Source organism: Herpailurus yagouaroundi, unplaced genomic scaffold (genome assembly GCF_014898765.1).
Source record: "Herpailurus yagouaroundi ecotype Mexico unplaced genomic scaffold, PumYag 192, whole genome shotgun sequence".
Classification (NCBI taxonomy): Eukaryota; Metazoa; Chordata; class Mammalia; order Carnivora; family Felidae; genus Herpailurus; species Herpailurus yagouaroundi.
The window spans coordinates 19,035,539-19,055,939 of NW_024412423.1; the positions used below are offsets into that span (position 1 = coordinate 19,035,539).

The 20,401-nt window shown below is 37.8% G+C and overlaps 1 protein-coding gene and 1 long non-coding RNA gene across 4 annotated transcripts in view; one reads left to right on the forward strand and one right to left on the reverse strand.

Annotated features, from left to right (window-relative positions):
* The window catches only part of MEIKIN (meiotic kinetochore factor), an 84,228-nt gene that overhangs the window by 3,010 nt on the left and 60,817 nt on the right, over positions 1-20,401 (reverse strand). For 2 of the 3 annotated variants that reach the window (XM_040444409.1, XM_040444407.1), the window contains 2 exons: positions 16,232-16,351; positions 6,594-6,717 (listed from right to left, as the gene is read on the reverse strand). In XM_040444409.1, the coding sequence (XP_040300343.1) occupies positions 6,594-6,717; positions 16,232-16,351 (244 nt within the window). The remainder of the gene's footprint in view (positions 1-6,593; positions 6,718-16,231; positions 16,352-20,401) is intronic. The other variant, XM_040444408.1, reaches the window with a different exon arrangement.
* Positions 6,037-20,401, forward strand: part of LOC121010670 (uncharacterized) — a 16,615-nt gene continuing 2,250 nt past the window's right edge. Inside the window, exon 1 of the long non-coding RNA XR_005781320.1 lies at positions 6,037-6,115. This is a non-coding gene — a long non-coding RNA (uncharacterized LOC121010670). The remainder of the gene's footprint in view (positions 6,116-20,401) is intronic.

Consider the following 20,401-nt stretch of genomic DNA (forward strand, 5'->3'; position numbering starts at 1 on the left):
CCTTCATTATATACACATAATGGAATAATTATATTCCATTATCTTGGAAGAGTATTCCAAGATATACTCTTGGAAGTGGAAATGATGGGGCTCCATGGTCCAGGGAAATGGAATTGCAGGGTATCTTTTCATCTCAGTGAAATTTCTAGGGGCCTAGTGATATGAGAAATATACCTCCTAAAATAAATTGTAAGTTATTGCTCCTCCTACAACCAAAAACTGATAAGTTGTTGCATCTGGCCCCTCCTACTGGGTCTTTTCAGATTTTGGAGTCAACACATACCTCATTTGAGTATACTACTTCAACCCATTTACCAAGTACCTAAAGGCTACTGGTTTTGAGGAAGCCTTAGAATAGGAGAAGGTTCTACAACACGTCCAGGCTACTGAGCAAGATGCTCTGACACTTGTACCAAAAGATCTAGCAGATCCAGTGGTGCATGAAATGTCAGTGAGAAATATACATGTTATATTGGATCCTGTAGGTGAATCACAGCACACAGGTCCTTAGCACACAGCACACAGCACATCTCTGGCATCTCCTGTGAACAACTACTATTTTTTTTTGACAAACAGCTTTTGGTCTGCTACTGGGCCTTAGTAGTGACTCAATACTTAACCACGGAACACCAAGTTACAAAGAGAGCTAAGCTGCCCATCACAAATTATGCACAGTCTGATGCACCAAGCCATAAAGTTAGCTGTGCAGAGCATCACTACACTATCAAAGAGAAATGGCATATACGAAACTGAGCTCGAGCCTGAAAGGCACAAGTAAGTTAGATGAGGAAGTGGCCCAAATGCCTATGGTCCACACTACTGCTATACTATCTTCTCTCTCCCCGCCTGCACTTTTGGCATCATGAAGAATTCTCTCTACAATCAGCTTACTGAAGAAAAAAAAAACGCCTCAGACTTGGTTTACAGATATGCAGGCACAACCTAAAAGCTCCTTTCTGTGGCATCCTTGAAGAAAATTGGTGAAGGTATATTCTCCCAGTGGGCAGAAAGAACTTCAAAAAATATATCTCAATGTTCCCTTTGTTAAAAGGAAAAATGGCCAGATATGTGGTTATATACTGATTCATGGATTGTGGCCTATAGTTTGGCTGGACAGTTAGGGACTTGGAAGGGACATGACTGGAAAATTAATAACAAGAAAATTTAGAGAAGAAGCATATAGATAGACTTACCTGAATGGGCAAAAAATGTGAACATATCTGTGTTCCCTGTGACTACTAACCCAAGGATGATCTCAGCAGACAAAGACTTTAGTAATCAAGTAGATAAGAAGACCCATTCTGTAGATACCAGTTAGCCTCTTTCCCCAGCCGCCTCCATCACCAACTGATAAACTAATGAACAAAGGGGCCATGATGGCAGGGACAGTGGTTATACATGGGCTCAGCAGTCCACTAAAGCCAACCTGGCTACCATCACTGATGAATATTCAATTTATTAGTAGGAGAGACCAACACCTAATTCCCAATAAGGAACCATTCCCTGGAGTGATCAGCCAGCTACCAGGTGGCAGGATGATTACCTCGCACCACTTTCATCATGGAAGGGACAGCATTTTACTCTTACTGGAATAGACACTTACTTTGGATATGGATTTGCCTTTCATGCATGCAATGCTTCTGCCAAAACCACCATCCAAGGACTTAGAAAATGCTTTATCCACCTTCATGGTATCCCGAAGAACATTGCTTCTCATCAAGGAACTGACTTCACAGCAAAAGAAATGTGGCAAAAGGCCCAAGTTCATATAATTCACTGATATTTCCATGTTCCCCACAATTTTGAAGCAGCTGACTTGACAGAATAGTACAATGGCCTTTTGAAGACTTAGCTAGAGTACCAATTAGGCAGCAATATCTTGCAGGGCTGGGACACAGCTTCCTGTTCCCATGACTTTATGCTCAGCTGTCCTAGAGGTCTTAGTTCCAAAGGAAGGGATGCGTCCACCAACAGACACAACAATGATTCTATTGAACTGGAAGTTAAGACTGCCACTTGGCTGCTTTGGGCTCCTCAGGCCTCTGAATCAACAGACAAAGAAGAGAATTACTGTGCTGGTGGGGTGACTGATCCTGACTAGCAAGGCGAAATTTCCTCCACAATGGAGGCAAGGAAGAGTATGTCCAGAATACAAGAGATTCCTTAAGGCATCTCTTAGTATTACCATGCCCTGTGATTAAGGTCAGTGGAAAATTACGGCAACCCAATCCAAGCAGGACTAATGGCCTAGACCCTACTTAAATGAGGTATGTATCACCCTACGAGTTTAAGAACTATAACCAGCTGAGGTGCTTGCTGAGGAAGAAAAAAATATGAAATGGGTAGTGGAGGAAGGTAGTTATAAATACCAGTTATGTCCACATGACTAGTTGAAGCAAGTATCTTTGTTTTCTTCCCCCTCTTATTCCCATATCATCTAACATAAAATGTCTTAATAATAAATTCACTTTAATCATAACACTTGAGTTACAGGGTATCAAGAAGAAGAGCACCCCCCCCCCCCAAGGATTTTGGATCCTCTTCTGGGAAAGGAATTAGCACATTTTGGATTGTATGTAGGACAGGTACATTATGTTAGGCAGAAGTATGACTTTGTTACTGTCTTTATTTACAGATTAAATATGATTTAAGGAGATGTGTATGAACACATACTTGACATGAAGTAGACTGTGATGGTTTGTTGTATGTGTCAATTTGGTTAGGCTATATTACCCAATTATACTAAATAATAATTTTGGTATTGCTGTGAAGATAATTTGTAGATAAGTTTAATATCTATAATAACAGACTAATCTGATAAGAGATTATCCTTGATAATTGGGCCTCACCAATCAGTTGAAAGGCCTTAAGAGCAAAACCGAGGTTTCCCTGAGAAAGAAGAAATACTTCCTAAGGACTGCATCATCAGTTCCCACCCAAGAGTTTCCAGTCTGCCCTATAGTTTTCAGCCAGACCCTACAACTGCATAAGTCAATTCTTTGAAATACCTCTCTCTCTCTCTCTCTCTCTCTCTCTCTCTCTATATATATATATATATATATATATATATATCTGTATACATCTAGGTCTACGTGTGTACTTCTAACCTACTAGTTCTGCTTCTTTGGGAAAAACCTGACTGATATGTCATCTACTATTCCCTACCACCATGCTAATGTCATCAGAGACAGAGATAGAAAAAAGCCTATTATGGGGTCTCTGTCTTTGAAAACCTCATAACCTGAAGAATATGAAAAGTCAGCATTGTGAATTATGTGAGTTAGTAATATATTACTAAGCGTCAAATGAGTAGCACTGAATTAAAAAAAAGAAAAAGACTTCTGTGGATTTAGGGAGTGCTCAGAGCAGACTGTGTAGCAGAAATGGGGACAAGGATCAAAAGCAAGCAGTTTAGTTGGATTGAGGTTTTACATAACCTATTAAATTTCAATTGCTTCATTGCCTGCTTACTCATAAAATGTCCCCAGGCTCCAATGATTAATCAGACATTCTGTCTGATATACAGTCAGGAGAATACAGAAAAACCTAAATTTGGAGTTTAAAAAAACCTCGAGAGATTGAATTCTTCTCTACCACCCAATAGCAGTAAAATCTTGGACAAAATGCGTATTATTTTAAGTTCCATATTCTTTACATATAAAATGAGAATAATAATAAACATCTGTCTATTATAAAGCCATAGTAAGAAATAAATGAGATATAATACAAACTTAGCTCAGATCCTTTCACAGAGGAGGTGCTCAACCAATGGTAAGTGAATGTAAAAATATATGAAAAATATTTTCAGAAAGAATGCTACTAAAAGTGAAACCCTACTAGCAAACCAGATTCAACAATACATTAAAAGAATTACTCACCATGATCAAGTGGGATTTATTCCTGGGATGTAGGGCTGGTTCAATATCCACAAATCAATCAATGTGATACATCACATTAATAAAAGAAAGGATAAGAACCACATGATCCTCTCAATAGATGCAAAAAAAGCATTTGACAAAATACAGCATCCTTTCTTAATAAAAACCCTCAAGTAAGTAGGGATAGGAGGAACATACCTCAAGGTCATAAAGGCCATATATGAAAGACTCATAGCTAATATCATCCTCACTAGGGAAAAACTGCGAGCCTTCCCCCTAAGGTCAGGAAAATGACAGGGATGTCCACTCTTACCACTGTTACTCAACATAGTGTTGGAAGTTGTAGCCTCAGCAATCAGACAACACAAAGAAATAAAAGGCATCCAAATCATCAAGGAGGAAGTCAAACTTTCACTCTTTGCTGATGACATGATACTCTATGTGGAAAACCCAAAGACTCCACCAAAAAACTTCTAGAAATGATCCATGAATTCAGCAAAGTCACAGGATATAAAATCAATGTAGAGAATTTGGTTGCATTTCTACAAACCAACAACGAAGCAAAAGAAAGAGAAATCAAGGCATCAATTCCATTTACAACTGTACTAAAAACCATAAAACCCCTAGGAGTAAACCTAACCAAAGAGGTTAAAAATCTATACACTGAAAACTATAGAAAGCTTGTAAAAGAAATTGAAGAAGACACACACAAAAAAATGGAAAAACATTACATGCTCATGGAGTGGAAGAACAAATATTGTCAAAATGTCAGTACTACCCAAAGCAATCTACATATTCAATGCAACCCCTATCAAAATTACACCAGCATTCTTCACAGAGCTAGAACAAACGATTCTAAAATTTGTATGGAAACAGAAAAGACCCCAAATAGCCAAAGCAATGTTGAAAAAGAAATCCAAAGCTGGAGGCATCACAATTCTGGACTTCAAGCTATATTACAAAGCTGTAATCATCAAGACAGTATGGTACTGGCACAAAAACAAACACATAGATCAATTGAACAGAATAGAGAACCCAGAAATGGATCCACAAACATACAGCCAACTAATCTTCAACAAAGCAGGAAAGAATATCCAATGGAAAAAAGACAGTCTCTTCAACAAATGGTACTGGGAAAACAGGACAGCAACATGCATAAGAATAAACCTGGACCACTTTCTTACACTATACACAAAAATAAATTCAAAGTGGATGAAAGACCTAAGTGTGAGAAATGAAACCATCAAAATCCTAGAGGAGAAAACAGGCAGCAACCTCTCTGACCTCCACCAAGCAACTTCATACTAGATATGTTGCTAAAGGCAAGGGAAATAAAAGCAAACATGAACTACTGGGCCTTCATCAAGATAAGAAGCTTCTACACAGTGAAGGAAACAATCAGCAAAACTAAAAGGCAACCGATGGAATGGGAGAAGATATGTGCAAATGGCATATCACATAAAGGGTTAGTATCCAAAATCTATAAAGAACTTACCAAGCTGAACACCCCAAAAACAAATAATCCAGTGAAGAAATGGGCAGAAGACATGAATAGACACTTTTCCAAAGAAGACATCCAGATGGCTATCAAACACATGAAAAGATGCTCAACATCACTCATCATCAGGGAAATACAAATAAAAACCACAACAAGATACCACTTCACACCTGTCAGAATGGCTAAAATTAACAACTCAGGCAACAACAGATGTTGGCAATGCAGAGATGTGGAGAAAGAAGAACGCTTTTGCACTGCTGGTGGTAATGCAAACTAGTTCAGCCACTGTGAAAAACAGTATGGAGGTTCCTCAAAAAATCCAGCAATTGCACTAGTAGGTATTTATCCAAAGGATACAAAAATGCTGATTCAAAGGCACACATGCACCCCAATGTTTATAGCAGCGCTATCAACAATAGCCAAAGTATAGAAAGAACCCAAATGTCTATCAACTGATGAATGCATAAAGATGTGGTATATATTATACATATACAATGGAATACTACTTGGCGATCACAAAGAGTGGAATCTTGTCACTTGCAATTACGTGGATGGAATCAGAGTGTATTATGCTAAAAAAATAAGTCAGTCAGAGAAAGACAAATAGTGTATGATTTCACTCATATATGGAATTTAGGAAACAAAACAGATGAATATAGGGGAAGAGAAGCAAAAATAAGATAAAGACAGAGAGGGAGGCAAACCATAAGAGACTCTTAAGTAAAGAGAACAAACTGAGGTTACTGGCGGAGTGTTTGGTGGAGAATGAGCTAAGCGGGTGATGGACATTAAGGAGGGAACTTATTGGGAGAAGCAGTGGGTGTTATATGTAAGTGATGAATCAGTAAACTCTATTCCTGAAATCATTATTACTCTACATATTAACTAACTTGGATTTATATTAAACATGAATAAATAAATAAAAGTGAAACCCAATAACACTAAATTTCAAATAGTTGAAAACAGTATCCTAGATAAATATATTTAACTCAGTGGCATAAGCTAATTTTTCAAAAGATTAAGTATTTGACATTAAAAATTTTTTCTGGTCAGGTTCTGACACCGAACCAAACTTTTTATAATTTCACCATTTTCACTTTGTACAAGAGCTCTAAGAATACAATTTATAAGCAGACTTCCTGTGCGCATAAGGAATTTACCATGAAAGAATGTTTTATATCACCCAAAAAGTAGGCTCTGCATTCACACTATAGTACCTTGGGGAATATCTTTAGGTGGAGAATATTTCTTCTTCTTTACAACAACACCTTTACTTTTCACTTGTCTATTTCCTGGTGTTGCTCTAATAATACAACATATTTCTGATTTATTTGAAGGAAACTGAAAGAGAAAAAAGCAGGTAATGCATAATTCTTCCAGGTACTATATTCGTATGTAGTTTTACTTCAAAGGCAAATATTCTCAACATCCATATTTCATACTTATTAACTATAGAAAGCATTTATGAAATGCTTACTCCACTCCAGACACTAATGAATTGGTTTGAAAACATTTCCTTATTTAATAATCACCAGAAGCAGATAAGGCAGATTATATTTAACACTATTTGAAAATGAGAAACTTTTGTTAAAAGAATTTGGGTAACTTATTTAAGGACACAGAGAGAGTAATGATAGAGTTAAGATTCAAGCATTCCAAAGTGTGAGAGCAAGTCTATATAATTTACTGAATTAAAACATAAATTTAATTTAATTCTGAGCCAAACACTAGATTTCCTTGATTTCTCAACTCAATGAATTTTGACAGCTGCCCATCAAACAGACAAGACAGGCGCTAGATTAAAGTAACACACCTTACTTCTTAGAACTCAGAAGTAGAGATATGTATTTATCAAGGGCTCCTTACATTTTAGGTAAAGCTGATACAGAAACATCTTCTGCTGTAAAATTCATATCATCCTCTGTAGTGGATATCTGCTATTTTCCTGCCTAGCATCTTTTCCATTTTTCGGACTCTAAACAGTACCAGAGTTTTCTTGAAAGAATCTACTCATTCTCTTAGGCTGCACACCACCCTTTCCTTATGGCTCAGGTGGAATTGATAGTACTTCTGGGTACCAAGATGGCTGTAGGACCCAACCTAGCCAATCAACATATGTCATGCCCTGGGGGCACAGTGACTGGCTGAGACAAGAACATTGTAAATGGGCCAGCAGGAAGATGGAATTGCTGAACTTGAGACTCTGGCACTAAGCCAAAATCCTTGAGGGGACTAAAGTGGTCCTAGATTGATACTCAATCCTTGCTATAGCTGTTGTAGTAGAAACAGATATAAATCCTCTTAGGGATACACACACACACACACACACACACACACACACACACACACACACACATATACATATATATATATAATGGATGGGATCCATTGATAGGATTTTTATCAACTAAGAGCAAGGAAATAAATGATCAGGGTCAGTATCAGAGTTGTTCTTCAAGATTCAGCTCAGAATAGTTCCAAGCAGAAATAAGAGACAAAATATATTTGACCTTATCCTCTAATTTTATTATAGCAATAATGAAATACCAAACTCATGACAAATCAAGCTACCATATATAAGACTGTACAGTATCAAACAATGGGGTTAAACCTATAGAACATCAGATATCAGAACTGCCAAATCAGAATAGAATAACAATGTATGAAATTATTAAAGAATTAACAATAGAAATCTCATGGATGAGCAAGCAACAAGAGACTACAGGAGTGAAAAGTAGATTTGAGAAAGAAACAACTGGAATGTCTTGAAATGAAAAATAAAATTTTTGAAATGCAAAATTCAATGGAGGTCTTAAGGAGCAAAATAGACACAACTGAAGAATTAATGTTTATTTATTTTTGAGAGAGAGAGAGAATCCCAAGCAGGCCTTTCATTATCATTTCAGAGCCCAACGCAGGGCTTGAATCCATGCACCATGAGATCATGACCTGAACCAAAATCAAGAGTTGGATGCTTAACTGACTGGGCCACATAGGTACCCCAACAAATAAATGAGAAATATTAAATAGACTTTTAAAGATATGGAGGATAGAAAGATGCCTAACTTATGCCAGTTACCATTCCAGAGAGAATAAAACAGATAATAGCTGAGAAATTTCCCAAACTGATGAAAGACATGAGTACACATTCAGGAAGCCTAAAATTCTAAGCAACATTACAATAAAAAAACAAAAGCAAACACAATACTAATCTTTTTAAGTATACATCCCAGTGAAATTATAGCATACCCACAATAAGAAGTACTTTATAAAGTCCGGAAAGTTTAACTTTAAAAAGTCCCCAAGACCACCACAGGCTTAATGATTTGCCAAAAGGAATCACAAGATTCAGAAAAGCTGGTATATTCACAGTTATGGTTTATGATACAATAGAATACAAATTAAAATCCACAAAAGGAAAAGGCATATAGGGGGAGTCCAGGAGAAAAAGTATACAGAGCTCACAACAGGATGATAAGCTTCCAGTTGTCTCTCCTAGTTGAGTCACATGGATGGTGTTTAATTTTCCCAAGTGCAAAGTGTTGCCAACATCAGAAGCCCAGTAAACTTTGACTCAGATCCCAGTCTCCCAGAGGTCAAACTGATACAGAGGTAGCCCAAAGCCTCAGGTATCAAAAACAGGTATTTACCATAAATCACATTGTTAGCATAAACATCTGGCATGGATACTCAAAGGGGTGATAACTCTTACAAAGGACTCTTTAAATCTCAATAGTAAAAAACCCAACACAATTAAAAAACAGGCCAAAGGCTTTTCTAGACAGTACACCAAAGATATATAGATGGCAGGGCGCCTGGGTGGCTCAGTCGGTTAAGCGGCCGACTTTGACTCGGGTCATAATCTCACGGTCTGTGAGTTTGAGCCCCGCGTCGGGCTCTGTGCTGACAGCTCAGAGCCTGGAGCCTGTTTCGGATTCTGTGTCTCCCTCTCTCTGACCTCCCCCGTTCATGCTCTGTCTCTCTCTGTCTCAAAAATAAATAAATGTTAAAAAAAAATTAAAAAAAAAAAGATATATAGATGGCAAGTAAGCATTTTAAATGATGTTCCACATGACATTTTCTCATCAAGGAGTGCAAATTAAAACAATGAGATACTACTACACACCTATTAGAATGGCCAATATTGGGACACCTGGGTGGCTCAGTCGGTTGAGTATCCGACTTCAGCTCAGGTCATGATCTTGAGGTTCAGGAGTTCAAACCCCACATTGAGCTCTGTGCTGACAGCTCAGAGCCTGGAGCCTGCTTTGGATTCTGTGTCTACCTCTGTCTCTGTCGCTTCCCTGCTCATGTGCTCTCTCTCTCTCTCTCTCAAAAATAAAATTTTTAAAAAAGAGAAAAGAAAACAAGAAAGATTCCTATTAATGACCTCACCTTCTACCTTAAAAAAGTAAGAAAAGAAAACCAAATCCAAAGTAAGCAGACAAAAGAAAATAACATGAGAGGAGAAATCAATAAAATAGAAAATAGAAAAATAGAGAAAAATCAATAAACCAAACTTCTAGCCACATTAATGAGGAAAGAAAAAAAATAAAACACAAATTATCAATATCAGGAATGAAAAAGGCTATATCACTACAGATACCAACATATTAAAAGGATAACAAGGGAACACTATAAAGAACACTTGACAATAAATTTGACAACTTCTAAAAAATAGACAAATTCCTTGAAATACACAAACTACCAAAGTTCACTCAAGAAGAAATAGGTAAGTTGAATAACCCTAAAGAGATTTTTTTTAAATGTTTATTTCTGAGAGAGAGAAAGAGTGAGAGAGTACGCATGTGTGGGCACATACATGGCAAAGAGAGACGGAGACAGAGGATCTGAAGCTGGCTACAGGCTGAGAGCTGAGATCCAGATGTGGGGCTGGAATGTAGGAACCATGAGATCATGACCCAAGCCAAAGTCGGATGCTCAACCAACTGAGCCACCAGGCCCTAAAGAGATTTTTAACGGTAGCTTATTTCATTTAAAAAAAAAAAAAGAACTCCAGGTCTAGATGACTTCACTAGTGAACGCTACTAAACATTGAAGGCAGAAATACTAGTTCTTTTCGAGAAAACTGAAAATGAAGGAGTACTTTCCAACTTGTTCTATGAGGTTAGCATTACTCTGATGCCAAACTCAGACACAGACATCAATCAATCAATCAATCAATCAATCAATGAAACTAAAGACCCTCACCAACACTGATGGAAAAATTCTAAAAACATTTTCACAAATTAAATATATCAATATATAAAAATAAACATATACCAGGGGCACCTGGGTGGCTCAGTCATTTGAGCAGCCAACTTTGGCTTGGGTCATGATCTCACAGTTCATGGGTTCAAGCCCCACATCAGGCTCTATGCTGACAGCTCAGAGCCTGGAGCCTCCTTCCATTCTGTGTCTCCCTCTCTCTCTGCCCCTCCCCTGCTTGCGCTCTGTCTCTCTCTAAAATCAATATATTATACTCAATTCATAATCATCAACTCATCATATTAACAAACTAAAAAAGAAAAATTCTATTATCATCTTAATAACTAAAAAAAGTACATTTGGCAAAAATCCAGCATCCATTCCTGACAAAAACTCTTAAGTACATTAGGAAAAGGTGGGAACTTCCTCAACACAGGAAAAACTTATAGCTAAGATCATATTTAATGGTGAACTACTGAGTATTTTCCCTCAAAGTACAGAAACAAGGCAAGGATATCTGCTCTCCTCACTGCTCTCCCAGCATTGTACAGGAAAATCTAGCTAGTGAAATTAGTCAAGAAAAAAAAAAGGCATCTGGATTAAAAAGGAAGAGGTAAACCTTTTTTTCCACAGACAATATAACTGCCCAAGGCCCAATGGAATCTTGGGGTATGGAGGACTACTGGAACTAATAATTAAGTTTAGCAAGTTTACAATATACTTATGAATAGAATGTTTCTGTTCCCACAAAATTCATATGGTGAGGGGCGCCTGGGTGGCTCAGTCGGTTAAACACCTGACTCTTGACTTCAGCTCAGGTCATGATCTCACAGCCATGAGATCAAGCTCCATATTGAGTTCCACACTGAGCATGGAACCTGCTTGGGAGTCTCTCTCTCCCTTCCTGGCCCTCCCCAACTCATACACATGCAATCTCTCTCTCTCCCCACACAAATAAATAAACATTAAAAAATATTAAATAAATAAATAATTAAAGAAATTTCATATGTTGAAGCCCTAACTCCCAATGAGACTATATTTGGAGATAGGCTCTGTGAGAGGGTGATAACGGTTAACTGAATTAATAAGGGTGAGGTCCTAATCTGAGAGTGCTGGTGCCCTTTTAAGAAGGGGAAGCAATACCAGAGCTCTTTTTTCTTTGTGCAAAGAGAGAAAACGCCAAGTGAAATCACAGCACGAAGGTACACATTTACAAGACAGAAGAAAGCTCTTGGGGGAACTGAATAGGTCAACACCGTGGTCTTGGACTTGCCAAGCTCCATCCCTGTGAGAAAATAAATTTCTGTTGTGAAAGCCACCCAGTCTATAGTATTTGATTATGGCAACCCGAACAGATTAATATGATGATCAATATACACACAAAAAAGTATTTTTATATGCTAGCATTAATAGTCAGATATTGAAATTAAGAATACCATTTACAATAGTATCAAGAATATAAAATACTGTCGTCAGGTGGGAAATGATGACATCAAGTGGGAATAAGTGGGACCCAAAGAGTGAAAACTACAGAATGTTTCAGAGAGAAATTAAAGACTCAAAAAATGGATAGCTTTACATTTTTCTTGGGTTGGAAGACTCAATAACATCATGATGTCAATTATGCCCAAATTAATCTGTAGATTAATTCAATCCTAAATCAAAATTCCATCAGGATTTTTTTTCTTTTGGTAGAAAACAACAAGCTGATTCTAAAATTCATATAGAAATGCAAAGGACCTAGAATAGCCTAAACAATTGAAAAAGAAGAACAAAGTTAGAGAGCTAATACTACCTAATTTCAAGAATTGTTATAGTGCCACATTATTAATACTATGTGGTACTTGTACAAAGCTAGACAAAAGATCAATAGAACAGAGTATCTGAAGCTGGCTCCCTGCTGAGAGCTGGGAGCCAGATGTGAGGCTCACTATGTTACACAACTAAAACTAATGTAACATTGTATGTCAACCATACTTAAAAAAAAAAAAAGACTATTATAATAGGGTATTGCAATAGGGGAGAGAGACTGGACTTAAATCCAAATACAGCAAATACAGCAAGGGATTTACAGCTAACAAGCCGAATGGGGGAAGTCAGCAGTTGGAAAATTACTATGAAGAGACATCAAGGGTAAGGAGATTTTCGTAAAGATTTTCTGTGATACTGTGATTTTTAATAAGAAATATAGATTTGGTTTGTCCCCCCATTGCTGACACAGAGCTCCTAAAACCTTTGTATTTCCCTAAGTGATAACAACAATAAAAGTGTTTTTGTTAATGCGATGAAACTTTAAGAATGCACTTAAGAATGGGGGCTGCTTGCCAGGGGAATCGACCCTGGATTAGAGGGTTGGAATTTCTAGGCCCACCCCATAACCTAGGTAGGGGAGAGGGACTAGAGGTTTACTCAGTTGTCAACGGCCAATGATTTAGTCAACCATACCTACAGAATGAATCTGTTACCAGCTAAACTCCAAGACCTGACCTCTATTGCTCACCTGCTTGTACCCACCAACCTTTGTCCCACATTTTCCCTGAAGCTCTTCTTTCCCATTTATCTCTTAACAGAGGCAAAGAACCAAGGGGCATAGCCTGGAAGAAGACCTTCTAGGGCCAGACCACCCAGATCAGTTTGAGCATAACCACCCTGCCCCTGATTCACGCTTGTACAGATGAACTATGGAATGACCCAAGCTGTGAATGGCAGTTACCTTTACCTCATTATAACACTAAAATCTCTGCCCAAGGAGGAGCACAAGCCTCATTTACATAATTATATGATATATGTACAAGCTTGTTTCCTTAAGTCGCATGCACCACCTTGTGCCTGCCTCCACATATGATGACAAAACTCCTTTACCTAAATATTCATCCTAACCCTAAATAAAAGGAAACCATTCACTGTTTCTGGGGAGTCTTGGCTTTGGAAGTTATTCCCCATGATCTCCTTATTTGCTGCAAATAAAGTTTCCTTTGTGTGACAACTCTACCTGGTATAGTTTCTACATGTGACTTACCAAGGAATAAACTCATGTTAGTTTAGTTACATAGCGTCCATAAAACCCCAAAAGGAAAGGGTTCAGAGAGTATCTGGGTTCATGAACATATGGAGATTCATGGACAGTGGTGCCCTAGAAGAAAGCATGGAAGCTCCTTGCCCTTTCCCCATATAATGCCCTATGCATTTCTTCCATGTGGCTATTCCTGAATTACACTCTTTCAAAATAAACCGATAATCCAGTAAGTAAAATGTTTCTCCAAGTTCTGTGAGCTACTCCAGTAAATTAATGGAATCCAAGGAGGGGGTCATGGGAACCTCTGATTTAAAGTCAGTTGATGAGAAGCAGAGATAACAATCTAGGCTTCCAAGTGGGATCTGAAGTGGAAGGTGGTCTTGTGGAATTAAGCCTTTTACCTGTGGAATCCAATATCTTTGGGAAGTGTCAGAACTGAGTTGAATTCTAGGACACCCAGCTGCTGAGAGGAGTATTGCTTGTTGGAGGTGTGGGGAGCCCCACTACACACACACACTTTGAAAATGGGTCCAGGAACCTAATTAGACCTAATAGGCTAGGGTGCCAAAGGCAGTCCAGGGGGATCAGATATCAAGGGTGGGAGATTCTCTGTAAACTGAGAAAATTCTTGCGAAAACTACATTCAGGATGGACACAGAAGCCCAAGGTCAAGGTCTAGTTAAGAAGAGGGCTCAGAGAAGCCTAACTAAAGTGTGATCAAGAAGAGAATCTTTGTCAATACAAATACTTGTATGTGAATATTCCCAGCAGCGAACCAATCCAAATGTGTGAGTGAATGGATAAACCTCTATATACCACACAATGGAATACCAAGTGGTGGGTGAATGGATAAACCTCTGTATACCACACAATGGAATACTACTTATCACTAAAAAGGGCCAAACTATCAATGCACTCAACAACATGAATGAATTTCAAAATAATTATGCTAAGTAAAAGATGCCAGATCAAAAATTCTCCAATCTCTCACTTGAGTAATCCCCAAACTCGAGAAAAATGTAAACCAATCTATAATTACCATAACTAGATCAGTAGTTGCATGGGGGGTAGGGGCAGGAAGGACAAGATTAGTAAACAGGAGGAGGAAACTTTTGGGTTGATAGATATTTTCACTATCTTGATTGTGGTGGTGGTTTCACAGTTGCATACATATGTGAAAACTTTCAAATTATACACTTTAAATAATGTGCAGTATATTGAATGTCAATTATTCCTCAATAAAGACGCTTTAAAATTTATTTTATTTTTATTTTACTTTATGTTTATTTTATTTTTGAGAGAGAGAGACAGAGCGTGAGTTGGGGAGGAGCAGACAGAGAGGGAGACACAGAATCTAAAGCAGGCTTCAGACTCTGAGCTGTAAGCACAGAACCCAACACAGGGTTTGAACCCATGAACCATAAGATCATGACCTGAGCCAAAGTCAGATGCTTAACTGAGCCCAGGCATGCCTTTTTTATTTTAAAGAGAGAGCATGCAGGTGGGGGAGAGGGGCAGATGGAAAGAGAGAATCTTAAGCAGACTCTATACTTAGTGTGGAGCCTGACACAGGGCTCAATCACTGGGATCATGATCTGAGCTGAAATCAAAAGTCGGACACTTAACCAAATGAACCACCAGGCACCCCATAAGATGTTTTTTTAAAAAGGTAAAAGTCTCCCGTTTCACCTGACCTCTCGATATAATGTGCTATAGTCTTGTGTTTCCCTACTTCTTCCATTCCAAGTTCCTATTTCAATTTATTTTTACTTCCCTTCAGCCTCTTACACTACATTTTCTTTCTCTCTCTCTCTCTCAGGAAACTATCTCTTTAACTGCCTCTGGTCTCAGCTTTTTATAATCTGTTCTCCATCCCTGGAGCCAGAAGGACATATGATATCATCCCTTGTTCACAATTATTGGCCCCTCTCAGGAAAAAGATCCAAATTGTTTAATATGGATTAAAGACCCTTTGAAATCTTGGCCCTTATTTACCTTTAGAATCTCATCACCAGCTTTCTCCCCACCATCTGGATTCCCATCCTCACCCCAGGGACTCACTGAAAAGATCTGGCTACACTAAACCACTACATATCCCTAAAATTTTGCCTTTTTATTTCTTTCTCCCTGCCTCTTTCTCTTACACTGTCCTTCTGTCTGTCTGCTCCCATGCTTCTTCTCTCTGGCTCTTTCTCTCCCCATACCCCACTTTCTGTTCCCTCTTTTTCTGCTTATCCCCTATCTCTACTCCCACCCCCATGGCACTTAGCTTGATGACTTTTATGTTTTCTTTTATAATAAAGCATAATACTTCTGTGTATTCATCCTAACACAATGAAATTGGTGACCACAGTTTTTATGTTATAGATGAAATAGGTGTTTTGGATCAAAGTAGGTTAATACTGTTTCCTCTAGTTGTTTAATAACCCCAAGTCTTGACAATGCAAAGTGTTCTGGCTGTGGCAGCCTAATATCTTTTATTTATAATTGTAACTGATAGCTGCCTCCACATGTAGATGATGTTAGCCACAAATGAGCTACAGATTTCTTAGAGCATCTCATCTACTAAGTACCTAATATGATAGTAATAATTTCTTTTAGTAATTAAAGGAAAAAATTGAGAATACTAACCTCATTTGAAGAATTTTCTTGCAAACTTGACACTGGAAAAATTTCATTTGAATTAACATAAGTGCTGACATTTGGAAATAGTTCTTCAAAAGATGCTCTCTGCACTGAGGACAAATCAATCTATAAAAAATATATTACTCTTATAGAAGTGAAGTGCTGGAAAAGCAATTATTTTTACATACCTAAAGTTGAAATACTCTCTCATTAGAAGCATTTTCTTGTGAAAAAATATGGAGTTTCTTTCTAAGGTGATAAAAAGATTCTAAAATTGACTGTGGTGATGACTGGACATACCTGTGAATACACTAAAAAGCAGTGAATTTCACACTCTAAATAGGTGAACTATACGGAATGTGAATTATATCTCAATAAAGCTGTTTTTAAAAAGCCCACAACAACTCTATGTAGAAAACCCTAAATACTCCACCAAAAAATTGCTAGAATACATGAATTCAGCAAAGTCACAGGATATAAAATCAATGTGCATTTCTATACACCAATAACAAAGCAGAAGAAAAAGAATTCAAGGAATCAATCCCATTTCCAATTGCATCAAAAACAATAAGATACCTAGGAAAAACCTAACTAAAGAGGTAAAAGATCTATATTCTGAAAACTATAGAACACTTATGAAAGAAATTAAAGAGGACACAAGGAAATGGAAAAGTAGCCCATGCTCAGGGACTGGAAGGACAAACATTGTTAAAATGTCTATACTCCCCAAAGCAATCTACATATTGAATGAAATCCCTACCAAATTACCACCTGCATTTTTCAGAGAGCTAGAACAAATAATCCTAAAATTTGTATGGAACCACAAAAGACTCCAATCCTGAAAAAGAAAAACAAAACTGGAGGCATCACGATTCTAGATTTCAAGCTATATTACAAAGCTGTAGTCATCAAGACAGTATGTTACTGGCACAAAAACAGACATAGATCAGTAGAACAGAGTAGAAAACCTAGAAATGGACCTACAACTATATGGTCAACTCTTCTTCAACAAAGCAGGAAAGAATATCCGATGGAAAAAAGACAGTGTTTTCAACAAATGGTGTTGGGAAAACTGGATGGCAGCATGCAGAAGAATGAAACTGGACCGCTTTCTTATACCATACAGAAAAATCAATTCAAAATGGATCAAAGACCTAAATGTGAGAAAGTAAACCATTAAAATCCTAGAGGAGAAACACGCACAGCAATCTCTGTGGCCTTGGTCACAGCAACTTCTTACTAGACACATTGCTGAAGGCAATGGAAACAAAAGCAAACATCAACTATTGGGACCTCATCAAGATAAAAACCTTCTGCACAGTGTAGGAAACAATCAACAAAACTAAAAGGCAGCCTACAGAATGGGAGAAGATATTTGCAAATGACATAGCTGAGAAAGGGTTAATATCCAAAATCTATAAAGAACTTATCAAACTCAACACCCAAAAACCAAACAGCTCAGTTAAGAAATGGACAGGAGACATGAATAGACATTTTTCCAAAGAAGACACCCAGATGGATAACAGACACATGAAAAGATGGTCAACATCATTCATCATCGTGGAAATACAAATCAAAACCACAATGAGATACCATCTTACACCTGTCAGAACGGCTAAATTTAACACCACCAGAAACAACAAGTATTGGTGAGGATGCAAAGAAAGGAGAACCCTTAAAAAAAAAAAAAAAGAAAGGGGAACCCTTTTGCACTACTGGTGGGAATGCAAATTGGTGCAGCCAAAGAACAGTACAGAGGTTCCTCAAGAAATTAAAAATAGAACTACCCTACAATCCAGCAATTGTACTATTAGGTATTTGCCCAAAGGATACAAATATACAGATTTGAAGGGGTACATGCACCCCGATGTTTGTATCAGTATTATCAACAATAACCAAACCATGCAGAGAGTGCAAATGTCCATCAACTGATGAATGGATAAAGAATATTTGGGGGGTGCCTGGGTGGCGCAGTCGGTTGAGCGTCCGACTTCAGCCAGGTCACGATCTCGCGGTCCGTGAGTTCGAGCCCCGCGTCAGGCTCTGGGCTGATGGCTCAGAGCCTGGAGGCTGTTTCCGATTCTGTGTCTCCCTCTCTCTCTGCCCCTCCCCCATTCATGCTCTGTCTCTCTCTGTCCCAAAAATAAATAAACGTTGAAAAAAAAATTTAAAATAAGCCGCTGTTTAAAAAAAAAAAAAAAAAAAAAAGAATATTTGGTATATGTACCCAGTGGAATATTACTCAACCATCAAAAAGAATGAAATCTTGCCATTTGCAATGATGTGGATGGAGCTAGAATGTATTATGCTAAGAGAAATAAGTCAATCAGAAAAAGACAAATACCATATGATAAAGACAAATACCATAGACTCCTATGTAGAATCTAAAAAACAAAACAGATGAACATATAGGAAGGGGGGGGTGAGAGAGAAGAGAGGGAAACAAACCATAAGAGACTTTTCATGACAGAGAACAAACTATGGATTCACGGAGGGAGGTGGGTAGGAGATGGGCTAGATAGACGATGGTTACTAAGGAGGGCACTTGTGATAAGCAATGGGTGTTATATGTAAGTGATCAATCACTGAATTCTATTCTTGAAACCAATATTGCACTGTATGTCAACTAAAATTTAAATTAAAAAAAATAAAAAGTAAAAAAAAAATAAAGCCCACTACAAAAAAAGTGTTAAACATACAGTTACTATGTGACTCAGCGATTCTACTTCCTCTTACAGGTATATACCCAATACAGTTGAAGACATATATTCACACAAAAACTTGCACATGAGTGTTCATAACAGTATTATTTTTCATAATGCTACCAAACTGACAAATTAGTAAGCAAAATGTGGTATATCCTTGCCATGGGATATTATTCAGCCAGAAATAAGGAAGAAAGTACATGTTATAACATGGCTGAATTTTGAAAACATTATGTTAACTGAAAGAAGGCAATTACAAAAGGCCACATATTCTATGATTCCAGTTATATAAAATAGCCAGAACAAGTAAACCTATAAAGAACCTTTTTCCTCAGCTTGAAAAACTGATCGATGGTTAATTCTCACACTCTATTCTACTAGGAGGGTGTTAAAGGTAACAATGTCAACATTGCTGGTGGTAAAAATGATGATAAGTTGTATCCAGACTAGGAAAGGCTATAAATGAATTATGAATAAATGATAAATATACTATATGTAAATAGCTCCTATGAAAAGCACCATACTTTGAATGTCTCTGACTCTTCATGTTTATTTATTTTTGAGACAAAGAAAGACAGAGTGAGAGTGGGAGGAGGGGGAGAGAGAGAGGCTCCAAGAATTTGAAGCAGGCTCCAAGCTCTGAACTGTCAGCAAAGAGCCTGAAGCAGGGCTGGAACTCACGAACTGCGAGATCATGACCTGAGCCAGAGTCAGATACTTAACTGACTGAACCACCCAGGTGCCCATGAATTTCCCTGACTTGTAATCTGGCATGTCTCTTGTGGGGACCCTGGAAGCTATGTCTATGTGCTATCACAAAATATACTAGATCTCATCTTCTTGTATCTGAGTTGTCCCCAAACTGCTAAATAAACTGCTTCATGGACTTCTGTGAAAACTGATCCCACTAAAGAGGAACACCATTTCTGCCCTGCTTGCAAGTTGTATTCCTGTTGTTTACTTGAATATGAGAAGAACCCTAATTGGGTAAGAGCCAAATTCTAAGACTCTTATAAGAAAACAGAGGGGGAAAATTTAATGACATTGAATTGTGCAATGCACTCTTGGCTATGACACCAAAAGCACAGGCAAAGAAAAAATAGATAAATTGGACTACATATAAATTAAAGCTTTTGGGGTGTCTAGTGTGGCTCAGTCGGTTAGGTGTCCGAATTCAGCTCAGGTCACGATCTCATGGTTCATGAGTTTGAGCCCCACAAGGGCCTCTCTGTTGTCAGTGGAGAGCCTGCTTTGGATTCTCTGTCTCCCTCTCTCTGCCCTTCTCTCTCTCTCTCTCTCTCTCTCTCTCTCTCTCTCAAAAATAAACATTTAAAAAAATGAATGCTTTTGTACAACAAAGGATACTGTCAACAGAAGAAAAGGTAACCCACCGAATGGGAGAAAATATTTGCAAACTATATATCTGATAAGAAGTTAAAATCTCAAATATATTAAAAAAACTCCTATAAAA